This window comes from Megalobrama amblycephala, linkage group LG16, assembly GCF_018812025.1.
Source record: "Megalobrama amblycephala isolate DHTTF-2021 linkage group LG16, ASM1881202v1, whole genome shotgun sequence".
NCBI lineage: Eukaryota > Metazoa > Chordata > Actinopteri > Cypriniformes > Xenocyprididae > Megalobrama > Megalobrama amblycephala.
This window is the reverse complement of record NC_063059.1, coordinates 740158-760264: the sequence shown is the minus strand read 5'-3', so window position 1 is coordinate 760264 and position 20107 is coordinate 740158. Positions and strand designations below refer to the sequence as shown.

Sequence of the window (20107 nt, the reverse complement as noted above, 5' to 3'; positions counted from 1 at the left end):
TCAGCTTATGCGGCGCTTTATCTGCGCGCCAGTCGTCAAAATAAAAGTCCAGAATAAAATAAAAGTCCATCTAATCATATGTTATACGGATATATCTGGATCATTCTAAAAATGAAGTTCTTGTAATTAGATTATATTACATTTTAAAACACTCGTAATCAGACTACAGTTATTTTTCTATTGATTATAAAATGTTATTCTCACAATAGCAGTAAATTATTCAGAATTCTTTGATTATCTTTGTTATTTTCATTTCTACTAAAGCCTGCTTCTCTGAAAGGCTTTTGTCTTTCACATACATTAAAATTTCATATTTACATGCAATGCAAAGATTTCCCAACTGTTTTGTTAGTTGAACTTCTTTCACCTGACATATTTATTTGCAGTAACCCCTGTGATTTTAAGTTAATAAATTAGGTTAATAATAAAATTAAGTCAATAATAATCCTAATACAATGAAGTTCGTGGTTCTCTGATGTCAGTCACATTTATTAATTTAAATTTTTATGATTTAATTAATAGCTTTTCATGAAACTCACAAACCCGCTGTAGTTTCATCATGAACCCCAGACGCCAAGGCTGGTGTCTCCCCAAACTCCTAAGTATACCAATGATATTAATTTAAAATACAGCTGACTATATAATGTGTAAGAAAACAAATGAGTGCATAATAAAACCCTTTTTAATGTAATTTCTTACACTTGAATAACTGTTAATTAATAAATATAATAGCCTATTAAGTGAATAATTGATTGTGAATACATGCAGGGTAAGTGCAAATGGGTAAACTAAGCTATCAGGCTAATCGGGTATCTGTATCACAGGATTTTGGTCCATCCTTAATTATCTTTAATACACTCTGTTAACTTTAGAAATTCGGAAGCTTAGGAAACTAATTCCATGTTTTCTAATAATATCTCAAAGGAAGAGCATGAAAACAGCAGAGGGCCTAAAACTGAGCCTTGAGGCACTCCATACTTCACTGCTGTGAGGTTAAAGGCTTCCTCATGTACACAGACAACATGTTAACGGCCAGACCGGTAGGATCTAAACCATCTTAATGCCTGAAATATTATGTAATGCAATTTTATGATTTTTGTAATCTATAAAAGAGTATGTCATGATCTTTAGTGTTGAATGCACAAGTCTCTGTTATGACAGGGCCTAAACCTGACTGAAGTTCTTCATGCATGATTAATTCTTCATATCTGTAAGGACTTTCTGTGAGCAATATCTGATATTATATTCACCCAAAAATGAAAATTCTGTCATTTATTACTCACCCTCATGTCGTTCCACACCCGTAAGACCTTCATTCATCTTCAGAACACAAATTAAGATATTTTTGATGAAATCCGATGTCTCAGTGAGGCCTCCATAGGGAGCAATGACATTTCCTCTCTCAAGATCCATTAATGTACTAAAAACATATTTAAATCAGTTCATGTGAGTACAGTGGTTCAATATTAATATTATAAAGTGACGATAATATTTTTGGAGCGCCAAAAAAACAAAATAATGACTTATAGTGATGGCCGATTTCAAAACACTGCTTCAGGAAGCTTCGGAGCACAAATGAATCAGTGTGTCGAATCAGCGGTTTGGATCGCCAAAGTCACGTGACTTCAGTGGTTTGACACGCGATCTGAATCATGATTCAACACAAAAGATTCATAACGCTCCGATGCTTCCTGAAGCAGTGTTTTAATCGGCCATCACTATATGTCATTATTTTGTTTTTTTGGCGCACCAAAATTATTCTCGTCACTTTATAATATTAATGTTGAACCACTGTACTCTCGAAGAAGAATGTGTAGAACGAAAGTACTGATGTGATTGAATGCAATAAATGAGTTACGTTAACTCCTGATAGTCTTCTTATAAAAGTATCTTGCATTTATAATGTAGTTTACCACATAAATCAAATGTATAAATGCCTTTTGATTCATGCTCAAGTAGCTTACTATGTGTACAGTTTATTCAGATACTCATTCACCTGTAAAAGCAGTCAATCAGCGAGGCAGATTAGGTCTTCACTGAAGGTTCGTATCCTCCACTGCAGAAGCAGCTATAGGTGTTTTCCGGGTCCGAGGGGAGAAGCTCAGTTTTCCCAATGTTCTCTGGCTTCTGTGGTCCAGATGGGCTTCAGTTCCAGCTCATTATATTATGAGGTCAGAAAGCAACCAATGCAAAATACATACAGTACATTCATTAGTGACTCTTTTCAGAGAAGGGGTGACGAAAATCAAGACAGCAAACAGATCGAAAATTCAAAAGTTTATTTCACCCTTTTAAAAGGAAAAAAAGTGCATTAAAGAAATAAATAAAATGTAAAACCACAATATACAACTTCAAATTTAGCTTGATCCCTCAGATGTCATTGGTGTGTGATGGAGTGTAAGAGGCATCGGTCAATAAACTGAACATCAGTACTGTACACACATCACAAAATATACATTCATATTAGAGAAATTATGGAATCAATCTAGTTACTGAAATTTGAATTGTAAATCCTGAATATATAGTCATAAAACTTAATTTATAACGATACATTTGATTATAAATGCTGAATACATAATTATACATCACATTATCAATATTATAATGCCTTGAAAGATAACACACACAAAAAAAATGGACTACCTTTAATCATAAAAGGTCAGAGATTTGTAAGCTACTTGTCTTTAAAATGAACATCAACATGTTTATGTCATAAGTGCATTCACTCATTCAGGTTTGTGCTGAGGAGCCGAGACCGTTTCCCAGACATGCGGAAGGGCTCATCCCTATGCCCTAATCCCTACAAAGGGAGCTTCGAAGGGATGAAAAGTGTAGGGGTCAAAAAAACTCTTTTTTTGGAACGCACTTCTGCGTCATCTTAACAAGACAATCAAGGAGGAGTAGATTGTGTAAGCTGCGCCTTTAGTTTAACGTTAGTTTATTTATTTATTTAGGTTTATTGCACCATATATTGTGTCTATGTATTAGAAACATTTGAATGCACTGATAAAGGGAGCTGTAAAATATTTTTGTTTAAGTACAATGTCATTTTGACCATTATAATGTACCAAATATAACTCGTATAAATATTACAGTAGTATAGAAAAATACTATACATGCATTTATAGGTAAAATCGAACTCCTAACCTCCTGTACCCATTCTGTGACGTCAAACAACTTCCCTGTGCAAAGGATCATGGGGGCCCGAAAGTGTCCATCAGTTGTACCCTTCGAAATCCTTCATTACGAAGAGTCCTTTGAAGTGGCCAGTTTTGAGCACTTCGTTTTGGACCCTTCAACATGGCGGCCATGATTGTTTTCACTCCAAAGTGCCCTACAGAGGGCGATATATCCCGTTTGGAACGCACCGTTAGTGTTGTGGCAGGAGGGACACAATGGCCCTGTCCCAAATGGCACCTAAACACTCAAGTCTGCACTTTCGTGGTGTAACTCTGCTTTGACTGTCGGGAGGAAGTCTGCCACAGAGCTCGCTTCAGTGCGGCTCAACAAAAGTGTCCGAAACCTCCCCTGTGTCTCAATCAGCTCCCTAGTTCAGTAGTCAGGGCACTGACCAGGGAGTCGGCCATTTTAAGGGCTGTCTCAATCGCAGAATCCTTCCAGGGCACTGAAACGTTCGCTCCCTGAAAAGTCCCACAATGCACCGTGAAAACCAGGGAGCATCGATGCCAGTGCCCAAGGAAGTCGACCGGAAGTTGAAGTCGGCCGCGTGCCGCCATCTTGTAGCAGAACTTCACTTGCGTTAGCCATCCCATTGACTCCCATTCATTTTGGCGTCACTTTGACAGCGAATAACTTTACATCTGAGGCGTTTAAAGACTCAATTTGTCCATTATTTATTTCTAAAGATACACGACAATGTATAAAGGGCTCCATTACCTTCTATGTTACATTATGGCCCCATAGAAACAGTTTTTGTAAAAATAGGCTAACGATTGCGTCATAACCACTCGACTCTCTGTCGCACAGTAGAGAAATTACCGTACAGACAGGAGGAGAAGCTCGCAGGCAATAGTATGCATTAACTTAATATGGCGTACTGGCGTTACATTTTAAAATACTATACAAAATAATTAATCAGAATACTTACTCCTGCTCACTCACGCCAAAGAACTCCCCGCTCAAGCTCGCCGTCTCTGCAAGATTAACGATGGCAGTTTGCACGCACAGCTACTAGAAGATTTACATCTGTCAGACAGGTTGCTGACGTCATCAAGCTTAGTTTGAGTCTGCGCGTCAGAAACGGAAGTGCTAAAAATCGCTAAAAATGGGCTTCACTTGTCTCAATTGAGTTCCAATGGGGTCGCTGTGTCCATTTCTTTTACTGTCTATGATCGATGCTCACTATGCTCCCTTAATGAAGTTCTGAAGCGCGAAACTTGAATCACGTGAGCCAACTCACTACACATAACGATACGCGATAGATGTTTTTAAAAATACAAACCGTTATTTTATTATATTTCAGCATAAACATACATTGCTAGACAGGTAATAAACAATCTAGCTAACATTTATAATTTATTCACGGCTGGTTACTGTTGCACGTATAAGTAACAAGCAAATAATTAATCATAATGTACTTTAAATAACATTACAAGTAATGTCAGAAAATATCAGCTCTGTTGTTGTTCATAAATACCAGTAGTGATGTTGTACAATGAGGACGTTGTCACGTTGCCGGAAATAGAGTCATAAGTGTCCCAATGTGTAGTGAACCAGCATCTTTTACTGTCCTTATCAGTGCCCGAATTCGTGTACACGATATACTGATTCACGAGCTCGGGAGCGAGGGAACTGATTGAGACACACCCCTGGACATTATCGAGTGCACTCATTCAATCCCACTGCACCACAATAACTGATGTATGCTCTATGACTAGAGAATAACCATAATGCACTGTGAAAGTCATGCGCTGAATAGAAATAATTTCAACAAAAAGAAAAAAAGGAAGAAAAAACTCAGAAGCTTGAACACGTGATGCGCTAGAACAGACCTCATTGGTTCTTGCAAATCACATGCACATTTGAACTTCTTTTCTTTTTAATTAATGACCTGAAGGTGCATAGCGCCACCTAGTGCATGACACCTGCAGCTGACTTAAAATAAACAATCAGTCTTACCAATCAGTTAAAAAAATGTTTAATCGGCCTAATACCAATCCTTGAGATGGGATCGGGACATCCCTTATATCGTTAGCGTTAGGGAATTCAGCATGTGTTCCAGATTAATGAGCAAGTGACATCAGTAGGATTTCAGTATAATAAACATTCAGATTTTAGGAGATTGTTTGTTTTATTTCCCCATATCTTTAACTGGTATCAGGTTTGTTAAAAGAACATGTCTGTGTGGTGTTTTTAATATGCTTTAAGACAAACCATGTGCAAATTCATCAGTCAACACTATTGCTGAGTATTTTCTCCTTAAAACCGCAGTGAAAAAAGTATCCTTGAAAAAAGTACAGTGAAAAAAGTCACAAACTAGCTTGTAATCAATCATGACAATGTGTGGGCAGGGGAATCTCGAAAGAAGCCAGATTATCCTGGTATATTTTTCTGTTGATATGAAAATTGCATAGATTTAGCAATATAGCGGGTGTATGATGTATATTACGATGTCTTTCTCCACTGACGTTCTGAGTTGTTCGAAGTGTTTGTAAGGATGATGATTGTTAGAAGACAGCTGTCTGACTCTGAGATGAAGAACAGGAACATGGTTTGTTAGCAACAATGCTGTAAAGAGCGATACCATTGTGAGTGTTTACCTCAGTAAGTTGACCGAGTGGATCTCTGAGCTGGCGTGAGCGAGTGGAGGCGGGGCTAATTCGCATATTCATTGATCCGAGTATATTAAATGAGGCAAGGGTGTAGAGTTACATTCAAGCTATTTTAAGGCTTAAAGAATTCATTCACAGGAAAGAAAACATTTAAATATGTCATTTTGGTGATCAAAGATGAGTTTTAAGGGATAAAATTACTGACTACAGGGGGACTTTTAATAGTTTGTCAGGTCTTCTTAAGTAAATGCAAACCCTAGTCGAAGAGGCTGTTCCACATTATTAAGCAAGTCACAGTTCTCTTGCAATATGGGGAGGAAGAAAGATCTTACTGAAGATGAAAAGCATGAAATTGTGCAATGTCTTGCAAAAGGCATGAAAAACAAAAAAACAAAATATTATATAAAGAATAGAGATTATCAAGCTGTCAAAAGATTTGTGAGTGATTTAGAGCACAGAAAGACTCGGTCAGATAAAGGTCATTTATGAAATTAATTATGAAATTAATTGAGGGCATCTATAAAAAAACAAATCTGAATGAGTGGTGCGAGCCCAAATCTCACTGGTCTTTTCTGAAGTATCAGAGGTGTTTGAGGCTCTCAAGTGCGACCCCTAGTGTCACTACATCGACACAACGTCGAAGATTATACTTTATTTATACTTTATTTCTGAAAAATGCAACAATTACAAGTTATTTTTCACAGAATAAAACAAACACAAATCTTTCTTTGCATTTCAAAGACTAGTGGTTTATTAATGATAACTGGACATCTTTCTGTTTGTCATTGTGGATTGAGAGAATATGTTTCCTTCACAAGTCCTCAAAGTATCACAGTGACAGGCAACACATTGAGTTTTGTTCAGGGACACCTGTGCTTTTAACTTTGTATTTTAAAAAAATGTTTTCAACTATCAGATCTTGTAGTGTGTTCCAGCTATAACACATTGCAGAACCAGTGTCTTTATTATCCGGTCCAAACACATCGTGCTCGGTGTGTGTCATTCAGGCCAACACACCACCAATGATGAAAGCAACTATGACTGCAAGCAGCACACAAGAGATAATAATCATGATTTTCTTCTGTATTTGGAAGGTCAAGAAAATAATGGTGTTCCAGGCAGCATGAAAAGTAGAAAAGAAAAGTTACTGTAAAGACCCAGGCAGATATTTCATTGCATATTTAAAGATTCGTGGAGAGCAGTTTGAGTTTAATGTTGGGGTTTTTGATTCATTTATGACAGATAATGGGACATCATCACACAGCTTATATGCTGATGTAATGCAGTTATAATATGTGCTGACTAATGTCAGAGATTAGAGAAAGCAGCAGCTGCTCTCCACGACGGCATCGTTTTGAATGTAAGGAGTGTAGCAAGTGTGTGACACTGTTGATCCATCATCCCAGCTCTCTTCCCAATGGATTACAAACACGCCACAACACACTTAATGCATGCGGAGCAGACACAGTGATATGAAACACAACACAAACAGAGGTTGGGAGATAAATAGTGCCTATAAACAGTATTCACCCTCAGTAGTATGTATGGAGCACCAAAAACATCTCTGGGGAAAGCAAGCGATTATTATTTATTATATAAAAAGCTAAAGTGAGATCGTTACTAACCTTGAAGACGACAGCAGTGGGCAGATGTGCAGCGATAAAGAGAGCTACACACTCACACAGAATCACTGCACGTGATTGATATGGCTATAATTACTGTAATAAATGATTCCCAGAAAGTGAATACTTTTTCTAGGCACTGTACACCGTATCCCATCTCACAGTCCAGCTTTTTTCACCTTATTACACACTCAATCTGTACGTTATTTCCCAGCATGTCTGTGTCTTTGTTTTTAACAAAATCTCTTGAAACTATTGGCTATATCACAAATAAGAGAAGATGAAAACAGATGGTCCTGAGTTTCTGCCTGTCAGTAATGTCTGAGCACTACACAGGTGAGGTGTCTTGGTTAGGTCAATCCAATGGCTAGAGAGATGATGAGGATGAGAAGGCAGACGGACACACAGCTGCCTATCAGGATCAACTTCTGTGGAGGACATGGACAGAAAGCAGAGGTCACTTTGTGATATCTTAGTGCTGAAGGGATTAAAAATCTTAGAGATGAGATGAGACATTAGTTGAAATCAGGTTTTAATGCGCACTCTATGAACACTGAGCTTGAGATCTACAAGATTAGACGGTAACACTTTAGAATACTGATCCTTCATTAATGAATAACTACACAGGAACAAATGAGTAATGCATTATTAACACTCTAGTAACTACTATTAACTAACAAGTAACTCTGATGAATGAATTAGTAAGTAATAGTGCTCAGTTGAAGGTGGTAGTTCACTATTAACTAATCAGTAACTACAGTTTTTTTCATACCTCCCAGAGAACTACTAAGAACTACTATATACAGGTTCGTAATTAATGTGAATAATGCATAATGTATAATTAATTCTATAGTAAAGGCTTTGGTAACCCACTAGTAATGAGTGAAGTATTACCAAATACCTAAGAAGGAATTACTAATTATTTGGATCAGTATTCTAAAGTGAAAAACATGATAACTCTCTAGTAACTACTGAAGTCACTGTAAACTTTTGAGGTTTTTGTAAAGTATTGGATAGTAATAACTCAAGAGTTACTATATAACTCTAAAGTAACTACTACTTTTTTGGATCAGTATTCTAAAGTGAAGATCATAGTAACCCACTAGTAATTACTCAAGTGTTACTACATCCTTATAAAGGAACTACTATTTATTTGGATCAGTATTCTAAAGTGAAGATCATAGTAACCCACTAGTAATTACTTAAGTGTTACCAAATATATCATAAGGAATTACTGTACAAAAACATACAAAAACATCAAAAGTTTACAATGACTTCAGTAGTTACTAGAGAGTTATCATGTTTTTCACTTTAGAATACTGATCCAAATAATTAGTAATTCTTTATTAAGTATTTAGTAATACTTCACTCATTACTAGTGGTTTACCAAGGCCTTTACTTTAGAATGAATTATACATTATGCATCATTCATGTTAATTATGAACCTGTATATAGTAGTTCTTAGTAGTTCTCTTAGAGGTATGAAAAAACAGTAGTTACTGATTAGTTAATAGTGAACTACCACCTACAAATGAGCACTATTACTTACTAATTCATTCATCAGAGTTACTTGTTAGTTAATAGTAGTTACTAGAGTGTTAATAATGCATTATTCATTTGTTCCTGTGTAGTTATTCATTAATGAAGGATCAGTATTCTAAAGTGTTACCGATTAGACATTTATCAGACGCTTAGGCTCTGTTGTGGATCGAATCCTCCACCATGGTCTTGTCAGTCATCTCGTCATATAATCAGTGAACTCTGATTCCTGCTGCACTAGGTACAACTCTACATCTCTACATTCTTGTGTTGGATTAGCTGGATGGGACTGAAATTACCATTATCCAAATGAATTAAATGGTTTTTATTTCTATAAAAAGCAACACGACAGTGGAGGCGTAATGTAAATGTAGCAGTGGCATATTCTACCCTAATTTCACCCTCACGCTCCATCATGGAAAATCGCGAGACAGCTTTTTACCTCAATGAGAAATCTCATCTCACGAGATCCTGTCACACCCCTACCATTTACCATTCAGGTTTAGTTCACCCAGAAATGGAACTTTGGACATCAATTATTAAAGTTCTAAAAATCGTTCTAAATATAAAAGAATAGCAGAGTCCACACCACAGCTATAATGATAATGATACAGAGAAACAATATCGTTGGGATCACTTTCAGAACAATTTTTTCCTGCTGTTGAATGATAAAACACTGACAGTCAATCAGAATCCGTTCTAATCGAAGGGCTTGTGCATTTAAAATGGCGGACGACATTGCGGAGAAATTAATCACTGAGGTCCAGAAAAATCCAACACTGTTTGACAAGTCGAACCCTCTTTTCAAGGATACTTTAAAGAAAATGGATATATGGAAATCAATCAGTCGTACCCTCTGAATAAATGGTGAGAAGTATTAACGATGAGATCATTATAGCAAACAGTGTAACACAATCACCTCCAGCACTAGTTTCGACATTTTCTTGCTTGCTTTGAAGTTGCAGTGAAAGACTAGCTGTTGTTTTTATTCCACTATATTGACTTCATCAGCTAAATTCCCTGTTAGATCATATCGATTACACTAGCTATTCACTCAAACATAGCATGCTGAGGACATCTGCTGGTTAAAGCCTGTAAATGCAACAAGAACAGCAAAAACATGTTGTACCATAGACTGTAAAAAAAGATGGACGCCGCGACGCCGCTTCCTTCCATTGTATTGAACTGAAGCCAAAACGTTACGCATAAACGTCAAAAAAAAAAAGGTTTGGAGCCTGGGCATGCGCAGAAGGAATCGTCAGTGGAGCCGGAGGCGGAGTCACGGTATCAAACTTCCGCCCAGACGACTGCGTCATCATTCATGTATTTTAAATAGACTATAATAAATTATACGTAATTTAAAATTCTACCTATAAAATAATAGGCTATTCTGTTTCTAGAGCAATAATATTTTTGAAACAGCAAATTCAGTAGATGAACTCAATATAATATGCCACTAGAAACAACTCTAAATCATCAGAAACGGTCCTGCCATTTTAAATAAAGGGTTAAACTAACGTTACAGGAGATCGATTGCTGTAGACAGTGCTCTATAATTAATTAGAGTAAGGCTATCATTAGTTTCGTCCTGCTAATTATTATTTTATACCCATAAAAATAATTATAACTGCCAGATAACGATCACCTGCTTTTTTCCCGTCATGGCGTTAGGCGTGTTATCTTAACTAATAACGTTTATTAATTAGCTTATGAAGTCCACATTTAACATTACCGAGAAAAGCTCAGATGATCCGTCAGGTCCTGTAGGTCGGTTAGTACAGTTTACTGCTGAACAACTCATTTTGTTGGTGTTAAATAACACAGAAATCGAAAATTAATAGTTAGTTATACATCTTCAATCTCCCCTCGAAGCTCCGACAGTCCTCAGACAAGCTGTCAATCAACTTCGAATCACGACGACACGCCCCGTTTCTATAGCACCAAATTGCTAGCTAAAATCTAAATTATCACAAAAACGAACAATTGAATATATATCAGCGTGATAACAACTACCTTAAATGACCAAAACCATCTTTCGGAAAGTTTTATTTGAAGCATAATTTATTTTTATGTTTTAACTTAAGTCTCATTCGACTGCATTGAGAGGGCGGGGTTTATGACCTGTACTGCATCCAGCCACCAGGGGGCGATCAAAGAGCCCGTCAGCTTCACTTTTCAGGACGTATGAGGCACACCCGTGTTGTACACACTTGGAAACAGCAGCGTGAGCTTAGAATAAACAGACCGTTATCGTTCGCTGGTGTGGACGCTAATATAGCTATCGTATCATTCTTGGTGTGAACGGACCTTAACTGTTCCTTCATATACACAGAAAATACTGCGATTTATGCATAAACACAATATGCAACTACCATCGTTCCGCAGGTAGTTTCCGTTCTTGACTGATGCTGCTGCTGGTTGGGCAGCATGTGATCTGGCAACTGATATGATGTCAGATGCAGGGGGCGTGGCTTCTGGCAGAGTTGAGCCCACCCCGGAAGGAGGGGCCTAGTCTAAATGTTGTGTTTACAAACAGTAACTGAAAATCCTCCACAATGCACCTTTAAACTCTTTCAGCAAGTTCAGACATGATAGGTCTGCATTTTTAAAGATATTCTGGCTTCAAATGTGGAAAATCTTGAGACCATCTTGCTGTACGTCATTCACTACAGGACCTGTCCTCTGCTTCTGTGAATCATCAGCTCCTGTCCAACAACCTCACTGATCTGGTCCCTTTGCTGGCTTGAGTCGCTCCGATCACCTTCAGCTCAACCTTGCAGATTAATTTTCCCCTGCATGTCATGGTAAACTGTGGTTGGTTGATTTTCATGTCGGACTGTCTTTTTGTGTATGTGAGGTGGCCAGAGAATGTAGAAGAAACTTTTATACTTGGTTTGTTCTTGTGCATTTGGAAAGCTTTTAAATGTATTAATGGAATAACATCTTACTGACCGATAAACAAATATCTGTGAGACACCTCAATGATTGACAATGTTGACAGCACACAGACAAAGCTTCTCATAACAGTATGAGGAGGGGGAATGGAAAAAGGCCGGAAGTGAGAGGGATGTGCAAACGCTCATGCAGGACGGATGGCAGGCACTGACGTATCTTTCACTCACCCTTCGTGTATTACTCTGGTACTTTACAGCCTTTGTGGTGTCTCGCACTGCGTCCTTAATGTAATCCACTGTACGCTCGACATTATACTCTATACGGTCTACCATCTCTCCCTGACCAGAACAGAAGATGGACGGCACCAGAGGAGGAGGAAAGAGAAAGAGAAAGTGATTTCAGAGGAGTTTAATGCATTGGTTGCTATATCTCACCGTCCTGCTAGTCTTCTGGACTTTGACAGCTGCTTTGGTTTCCTCTTTGGCCTTTTCCACATATTCCTGAGCATTGCAGACATTCTTCTCTATATTGTTTATTAACTCTCCCTAAAAGAAGACAGGGAAATATAGCTCACTAAACCACTGATTCATTTATCATTGAGAATATATTGGAGAGCAATGGCACACTGTTAAGTATATTTAGCACAAAAGTGCACAAAATAGGGTTTAAAAACCAAGGTGTCAAGGTTTTGCCCCATTAGACCCTGCTGGCAGATGCTGTAATTACATTTTTCTACAAACCAAATATTCCTCCAATGACTGCCAACCAAAAATATGCATAAACATCAAAAGGGCCATTGAAAGGAAGTGTTAAGTATTAAACTTCAAAGTAAATGTTATCTTTTATTTTATAATAGATTCTGCATTTTTGCAACCATGCTAACAGAATTTTGCACCTGCCCTGTAATCAGTATCCATGATTTATTTCAAACAATAAACATTTATAAAATTTAGAAAATTAACAGTTTATTAAACTAGGCAAAAATGGATAACACGACTGAAAGATAAAAGGGTTGCTGATTTTGACACTCAGTAGGGGCTAAAAATTTGGAACAATAAAAAAGTTAACTTTATTAAAGTTAACTTTGGTAGCCAGGTTAAATGATTGAGCTTGATCAATTCATTTCAATGTTGTAAAAGTTGACAGAATGAGATTTTTTTTTACAGACCTTTTATTCTCATCATGCTGTAGAAAGAGTCCAAACTGTCACTTCCAGTGTATAACAATTTAATGAAACTTTTGTAATAAAATTAATGCAGTAATGACTATTACAGTACAGTATTCACTGTCTTTCAAACCTTTGAATGAGGTTCACTGGCTGTCACGGTACCAAGCTGTAAATGCGTTTTTTGCAGACTTATAGTCTATTATCAGAGTACACAGCAAAATCCCCAGAGTTAAATCAACTCTGCTCAGAGTACATACGGTCCCTCTCTAAATGGTGTTAAAGTAACACTGAAGCAGAGTTAAATTTAATGATATAATTAAGCAATTACTTAAGTGATAATTGCGCATTAGTGATGAACACCTGCTATTAACAAGCAGAGTCACAGAAGAAATAAGAAAAAACAAGAACTACAAGTGACTTCAGTCACAGCCTTATTAATTGCTTAATTATCTCATTAACTTTAACTCTGCTTCAGTGTTACTTTAACACCATTTAGAGAGGGACCATATGTACTCTGAGCAGAGTTGATTTAACTCTGAGGATGCTGTGTACTGCACAAAAGAAGCAGACAAAGATTGCAAAATACTCTCTCAAAAAACTGACCAATCTGAAGTACAGAGTTAGTTGAAGTTGGAAGAACTAGCTCAGTAACCTTGTGTGTCCTTGCAGCGAAGCAATCTTAGCATCATAGATGCCCATTGCTTTGCCAGAGCTAAGATGGAAAAACTTTCATCTCAGTATCTCGGACAGCATGTTTATTGGAGCAACCGAGTGAATGAGCTGTTGGAAATAGTGTTGTTGTTTTGGCGGCCTGTTTTAATTTTAGTTTTAGTCTAGTCTTTGTGTCAAGTGGTCATTTTAGTTTTTATTAGTTTTAGTCACGTTCATACTCTTTTTAGTCTAGTCAAGTTTCAGTAGACTAAAAGTCTGAGCATTTTAGTCTTATTTTAGTCAGAATTACCCATGACTATTTTAGTCTTAGTTTTCGTTGACGAAAGCAACACTAGTTGGAAACAAGTGACTGTGAGGTAAATACAGTGGATATTATTCTGTTTGATTATAAAGTCTATTACCATCTTGATGCTTGTTTTTCTGAAGGTGAGCTTAAAGAATGTTCACTATAAACACTGGATTCAACAGTCGATTTTGATCATGGTACAGATGATGTAACAAGACAAGACTGCTAAAGAACGTATCTGCCAACATTATCAGCAATCAGCGTTGCAGACATTTGCTGAGATGGTAACTTGGGCACTAAAAAATGTCATTTTCGGGAAATTCCAAGCGTCTAGTGAGCTAATGAGAATCCAGTCTACAAAAGCAGGTCTACAACCACTGGATGCAATAAATGAAATAAATAACGACAGATGATAGTTTGGGTTCCGAGCAGTCAGAAGCCAAACCATCACTCCTTCAGCAGCTGTATTTGAAATCACAGCATGGTTGACTTTTTTTATATATAAACAAAAAGCAAGGTAACATCACACATATAATAGTGGTAAACTGTATCTGTACCAGATGCGAGCGGTGCATCACGAAGCATTAAAAAAAAGAAACCATTACAATCAGTGATTCTGTCTACACTTGATGCGGCCCGGCACGAGATAGTAAACAGATGCCCTGTAGTGTACCTGAGGTAAGACACACCGTCGCAAATCTTCCATCAACAGAACTAATAGATTTGGAAAGTTCGCTTTGATGTGTCCAGTGTATACAGCCTCAAGCTGTTGCCATGCAACCGTAAACAACAGTGTTATAAAATTACCCTAAATAATTAAAACATTGGAAATATGAGAAAAGTTGCTAGATTTACATTGCAATATGGAGATTTCGTCACCGTGTGAAAAGGGTTCATTGCATCAGCCAAATCCAGCAATACATATTTTAAGTAAATGTAAATTAGAAAGTACGTTGGAAATGCATGTCTACAAAGCCTTGTCTAGATTACCCAGGATAAGAAGTGCAATATATAATATTACAAAATATGCTTTTGCTACAAATCCAAATTAAGTGAGCTACTCAAATCTTCCAAGTAAAGTAACAAAGAAAAAAAAAGGATTTCTTTATATTACACTTACACTTCTTTATGTTACAGCCTCAATGATTCATTTTTATCAGTGTGAGCAGCTCTACTCTCACCTGGCTTTCTACCAGCATGGCCATATCCGTGAACATATCATGCAGCTCACGGATGTTGTTCTCCAATTTGATGATTTCACTGTGTCGCGTCTCAATCTCATTCATGGCCTGTTCAGTGATGTTGCAGTCCATGATGATCTGTAGTGAAAATGAAAGATATTAGAAAGTTGCAAGTTTTCCAACATAGTTTTCCACATGCTTCAATCACTGGCTGGTTTACTGAGCACAAAAATAACAACAACAAAAAGTTCAGTATGTGAAGGTGATTGAAAACTCATATCTCACAAAACATTAATTTTTGCAGCTCTAAAGACCCATCAAATGTGTTAGTGTCCTGTAAACTCAATTAATTAAATGACTGGTGTGGGTGAAGGTTTCCTGAGGGTCTTTTCAGGGCGCAAAGTTATCATGACCTAGAATTTAGGCTAGAATGCCAATCGATTATTGGTCATTTTAATAATTATTTACCTAGACATTTGATTATCCCATTTAACTATTTACTTTAGACTGTACTTGTAGATTATACTTCATATTCCAATGTTGCTCAGAATCTTGTAAACAGATCTCATGGTCACAAACTCATTAGTCTTGGTCATTCGTCAGAGGTGATTAACTTATACTATTTAGATGGGCGTTAATGCTTGCTCTTCTGTAAAAGTACTTAAGTTAGTCCCAATAGATCTGTACACATTTAAAGCAAGACTATCTCTAGCCAGAAGTCATGACCACTACCATAGATGCAAACCCAATTCTAAAAAAGTTGGGAAACTGTACAAATTGTGAATAAAAACGGAATGCAATAATTTACAAATCTCATAAACTTATATTTTATTCACAATAGAATATAAATAACATTTCAAATGTTGAAAGTGAGACATTTTGAAATGTCATGCCAAATATTGGCTCATTTTGGATTTCATGAGAGCTACACATTCCAAAAAAGTTGGGACAGGTAGCAATAAGAGGCCGGAAAAGTTAAATGTACATATAAGGAACAGCTGGAGGACCAATTTGCAACTTATTAGGTCAATTGGCAACATGATTGGGTATAAAAAGAGCCTCTCAGAGTGGCAGTGTCTCTCAGAAGTCAAGATGGGCAGAGGATCACCAATTCCCCCAATGCTGCGGCGAAAAATAGTGGAGCAATATCAGAAAGGAGTTTCTCTCTTTATGTGTTTCTCTGGAAAACTGTTCTGTGGTCAAAATTTGAAGTTCTTTTTGGAAAACTGTGACGCCATGTCATCCGGACTAAAGAGGACAAGGACAACCCAAGTTGTTATCAGCGCTCAGTTCAGAAGCCTGCATCTCTGATGGTATGGGGTTGCATGAGTGCATGTGGCATGGGCAGCTTACACATCTGGAAAGGCACCATCAATGCTGAAAGGTATATCCAAGTTCTAGAACAACATATGCTCCCATCCAGACGTCGTCTCTTTCAGGGAAGACCTTGCATTTTCCAACATGACAATGCCAGACCACATACTGCATCAATTACAACATCATGGCTGCGTAGAAGAAGGATCCGGGTACTGAAATGGCCAGCCTGCAGTCCAGATCTTTCACCCATAGAAAACATTTGGAGCATTATAAAGAGGAAGATGCGACAAAGAAGACCTAAGACAGTTGAGCAACTAGAAGCCTGTATTAGACAAGAATGGGACAACATTCCTATTCCTAAACTTCAGCAACTTGTCTCCTCAGTCCCCAGACGTTTGCAGACTGTTATAAAAAGAAGAGGGGATGCCACACAGTGGCCAATTACAAATGGAATGCACCATAAGATAAGAAAGACATCAACATGTTGAGGATACACCAGGACCAGGGTTGGGAACCACTGCTTTAGACTGAGAAACTTTAACTTTATAAAGAGTTTTATTACATATTTCTCTTTCTGTTTCTTTAAAGTTTAAAAAGTCACATATTTACTGTGCTAATATATTACTTTTAACAATGCTGTATCCACTCACCCCTGAAGAGAAGATGGGGTTGTCACTTTCTAACACACTCTCCAACTCTTCATTTGTTGTATTTCTTCCCGCTACACAGAAAAAAAACATGATATTAATAGCTTGCTTGTGCTATAGCACATAAAGCAGCATAGGTTTACATTTTTGTAAAATTATACAATGATGTAAAGTAATACAATGACACATACAACGTATATTCGATTTTTGCATTGAGAGATTTATTAACTCCTTTAGATAGAGATCGTAGACAACACAAACAACCATGATTGAGGTCTTCTTTGTCCTTTACTGGGTGTCGCTTCTCTCAGGACTACAGTATAACACAGGGGTTGATGAGTAAATGTAGTTCAATCATGACACCTCTCAAAATAGTTTTAGCATGTTAATGAATATGGAAATGTTAATGTATTTAGTCTTGGTAGATTGTGGGCCCTATCATACACCCAGCACAATGTGATGCCAGGCGCGACGCAAGTGTTTTTTTCTAGTTTAAGCCCAACACAGTTACCATTTTCATGTCCAGCGCCCACGTTGTTTAAGTAGCAAATGCACTCACAGCCTTCTGTTCACCCATGGGCGTGCTGATCTGAAAACAAGGTGTGTTCAGATGCATTGTTGGCGTGTTGCTATTTTGAGGCAACTGAAAACGACTGCACCATTGACCAACTGAAACTTGCTTTAAAGTCAATGGCGCAATATTTATTTATTTATTTTAGTTGTTATTTAAAGAGCTTGTTGGTAATATGTGCTTATAGGTGGGTGCACGCAGCTGTGAGCATGTAAGATATGCTGCTGCATAAATAGACATACATATAAATCCCCCGAAAAAGCAGTAACAAGAAGAATGACATTAAAATGCATGACTTTAACAAATTATATCACATTGCAAGCTGCTAGAGATGGATAAAACTACCCCCAGCAACCACCTGAGCAAGTATGCAGTCTATTTGGCTGATCAATCTGACTGAACATTACCAGATTAAACTCTAAAAACTAAAAATCAAGCGCATGCATAAATGAATTGTTCACAATATGATAGCATGCATTTAGAAATTAGGGTACATTTTCATTTCATGTCAATTTTTAAAAAAAAAATGTGTATTGTTATACACTCTAAGATATGTAAGCATCCCCTGGGGTCATATAAATTACCATCCATACGATAATGTAATTCTGCCATAGCAACATCAATCACTTGCATCTTATGCATTGTATTCCTTTATCCATTTATGGTATTCATTTACTAATTGTCTTCATTGCATTGATAATTGGTGAAATTCCTTAGCTGGTGCCCTGAGATAAGAAGTAAGAAGGGATCATCTGACACTCTCACATTCAAGTGACGTGTGACCAAAACTCACAACATAATTTGGTGCCTTGTTTGAAAATCACTCCTATGGGAACATCAAGCTAACCGTACTGTGAGGTCATGATCAGTGTTTCCACGCAAAGGTCAAATGACACAAAAATCACAAGAACGAATGGAGTAAATGTGTGTCTAAGTCTGTAATTATGGCTAATTACACAAAAAAAGATCTCCTGCTGAAACTGCTGCACTTTTGAAATGAGAATAGAGAATCACTAGCCTGAAACAGAGAGGTGACATACACCATTGTTCATCCCTGACAATCTGTAATTAGTAGCTCACCGAGTTAATAATGAACAGTGTGACGGGATCACAGATCTCAGATTTGATTACACGCTGAATACACTAAATACAGAGTGTGTGTCGAGTGTCGGGCAACGCAGCTGGCCAGTCTTACTACATTGTCCTGGACTGCAAACACAAGTGGTTTTTCACCCAAGCTGGCAGGATGATTATGGTTCCAGATTGAAGCCGATGACACAGAAAGGCCCAGCAGACAGATGGGGGTCAGCTGTGGAAAACTGTCGTGGAACAGATGTAAGTCGGTTATATCTATTAGGGGTGAGATGAGATCTTGTGCCATGAGATCTCGCAAGATTAATATGTGACAAGATTTCTCGTCGAGGTGAAAGGCTGTCTCGTGATATTGCCATGATGGACCGTGAGGGTGACATTAGGATAGAATATACCACCGCTTTTTATAAAAATAAAAAAACATTTAATTCAGTTGGAAAACAGTCGCTTCAGTCCCATCCAGCTCATCCAACACGAACTGAGTTCAAGTGATGAGAGTAAGTGACGAGACCGACTTGTAGAAAATGAACTCAGCACCACCGCTCCCTATTCACAGAGAACATGTGATAGTGAATGCAAAAGTAAAATGCGAGCGTGCATTCAAACGTGATTTCAATGTCCCAATTCAAAAGTGGCTCCCTGATGCATGCAAATATCTCCCAATATGAAAGCTATCTTCAGGCTGGGCTGTGTAGTTGTAACCATCTCAGCTCTCTATCATGCTTGAATAAAAATTTGGAAATGTTTTTGAGGAGGCACTTCCTCCCTTGCATTCTCAGAGAAAACAAACCAGGTGTGTGTGTGTGTGTGTGTGTTTACTCACTAATCTCCAGCTGTCTCTGTATCCGTCTTTTACAGCGTTCCCTGTAATCTGATTGTGTTGCATTATATTCAGACATCACCTCCACAAATTTACGTGACAAGGTGGAGTGCTGAAAAACAGAGACCTCTTGTAATAATGTACTCAAAACAACACGTATCTGCCAGTCATCAGTGAGTAGCAGACTGACGTGTTGGCATGGAGACTCTCACCTGTGTTTTCCGTATCCTCAGATCAGCTGACGGGTGTTCACTCTTTAATGCCTCCTCCTGCTCTATGGTCCGCTGGATATCTTTAAAAAAGAGTCATTTCTGTGGTTATTTATTTACTAACTCTAAATAAACAAGAACCAATGCATCAAATGGCACCACAATCGCTTCATCGCTTTATGGAACGATAGTGAATAAGAGTGAATGCTAATGATATGGTGATTTCTAATGGCAAAAAGCTCATTCATGTGCTCATGACTCAAGACTAGATTACTGTAATGCACTACTTGAAGAAT

The 20107-nt window shown here is 37.6% G+C and overlaps 1 protein-coding gene across 3 annotated transcripts in view; it reads right to left on the bottom strand.

The window, feature by feature from the left end:
- Positions 1–5575: 5575 nt before the first annotated feature.
- stx1a (syntaxin 1A (brain)) overlaps positions 5576–20107 on the bottom strand; it is a 41254-nt gene continuing 26722 nt past the window's right edge. The window contains exons 5-10 of one of the 3 annotated variants that reach the window (XM_048161040.1): positions 19815–19894; positions 19606–19714; positions 17123–17193; positions 15156–15293; positions 12283–12393; positions 5576–7842 (exon numbers count right to left, since the gene is read on the bottom strand). In XM_048161040.1, coding sequence (XP_048016997.1) covers positions 7765–7842; positions 12283–12393; positions 15156–15293; positions 17123–17193; positions 19606–19714; positions 19815–19894 — 587 coding nt within the window. In that variant the 3' untranslated portion in view covers positions 5576–7764. Of the gene's footprint in view, positions 7843–12075; positions 12187–12282; positions 12394–15155; positions 15294–17122; positions 17194–19605; positions 19715–19814; positions 19895–20107 lie in introns of all 3 variants that reach the window. The other 2 variants (XM_048161042.1, XM_048161041.1) reach the window with 2 other exon arrangements.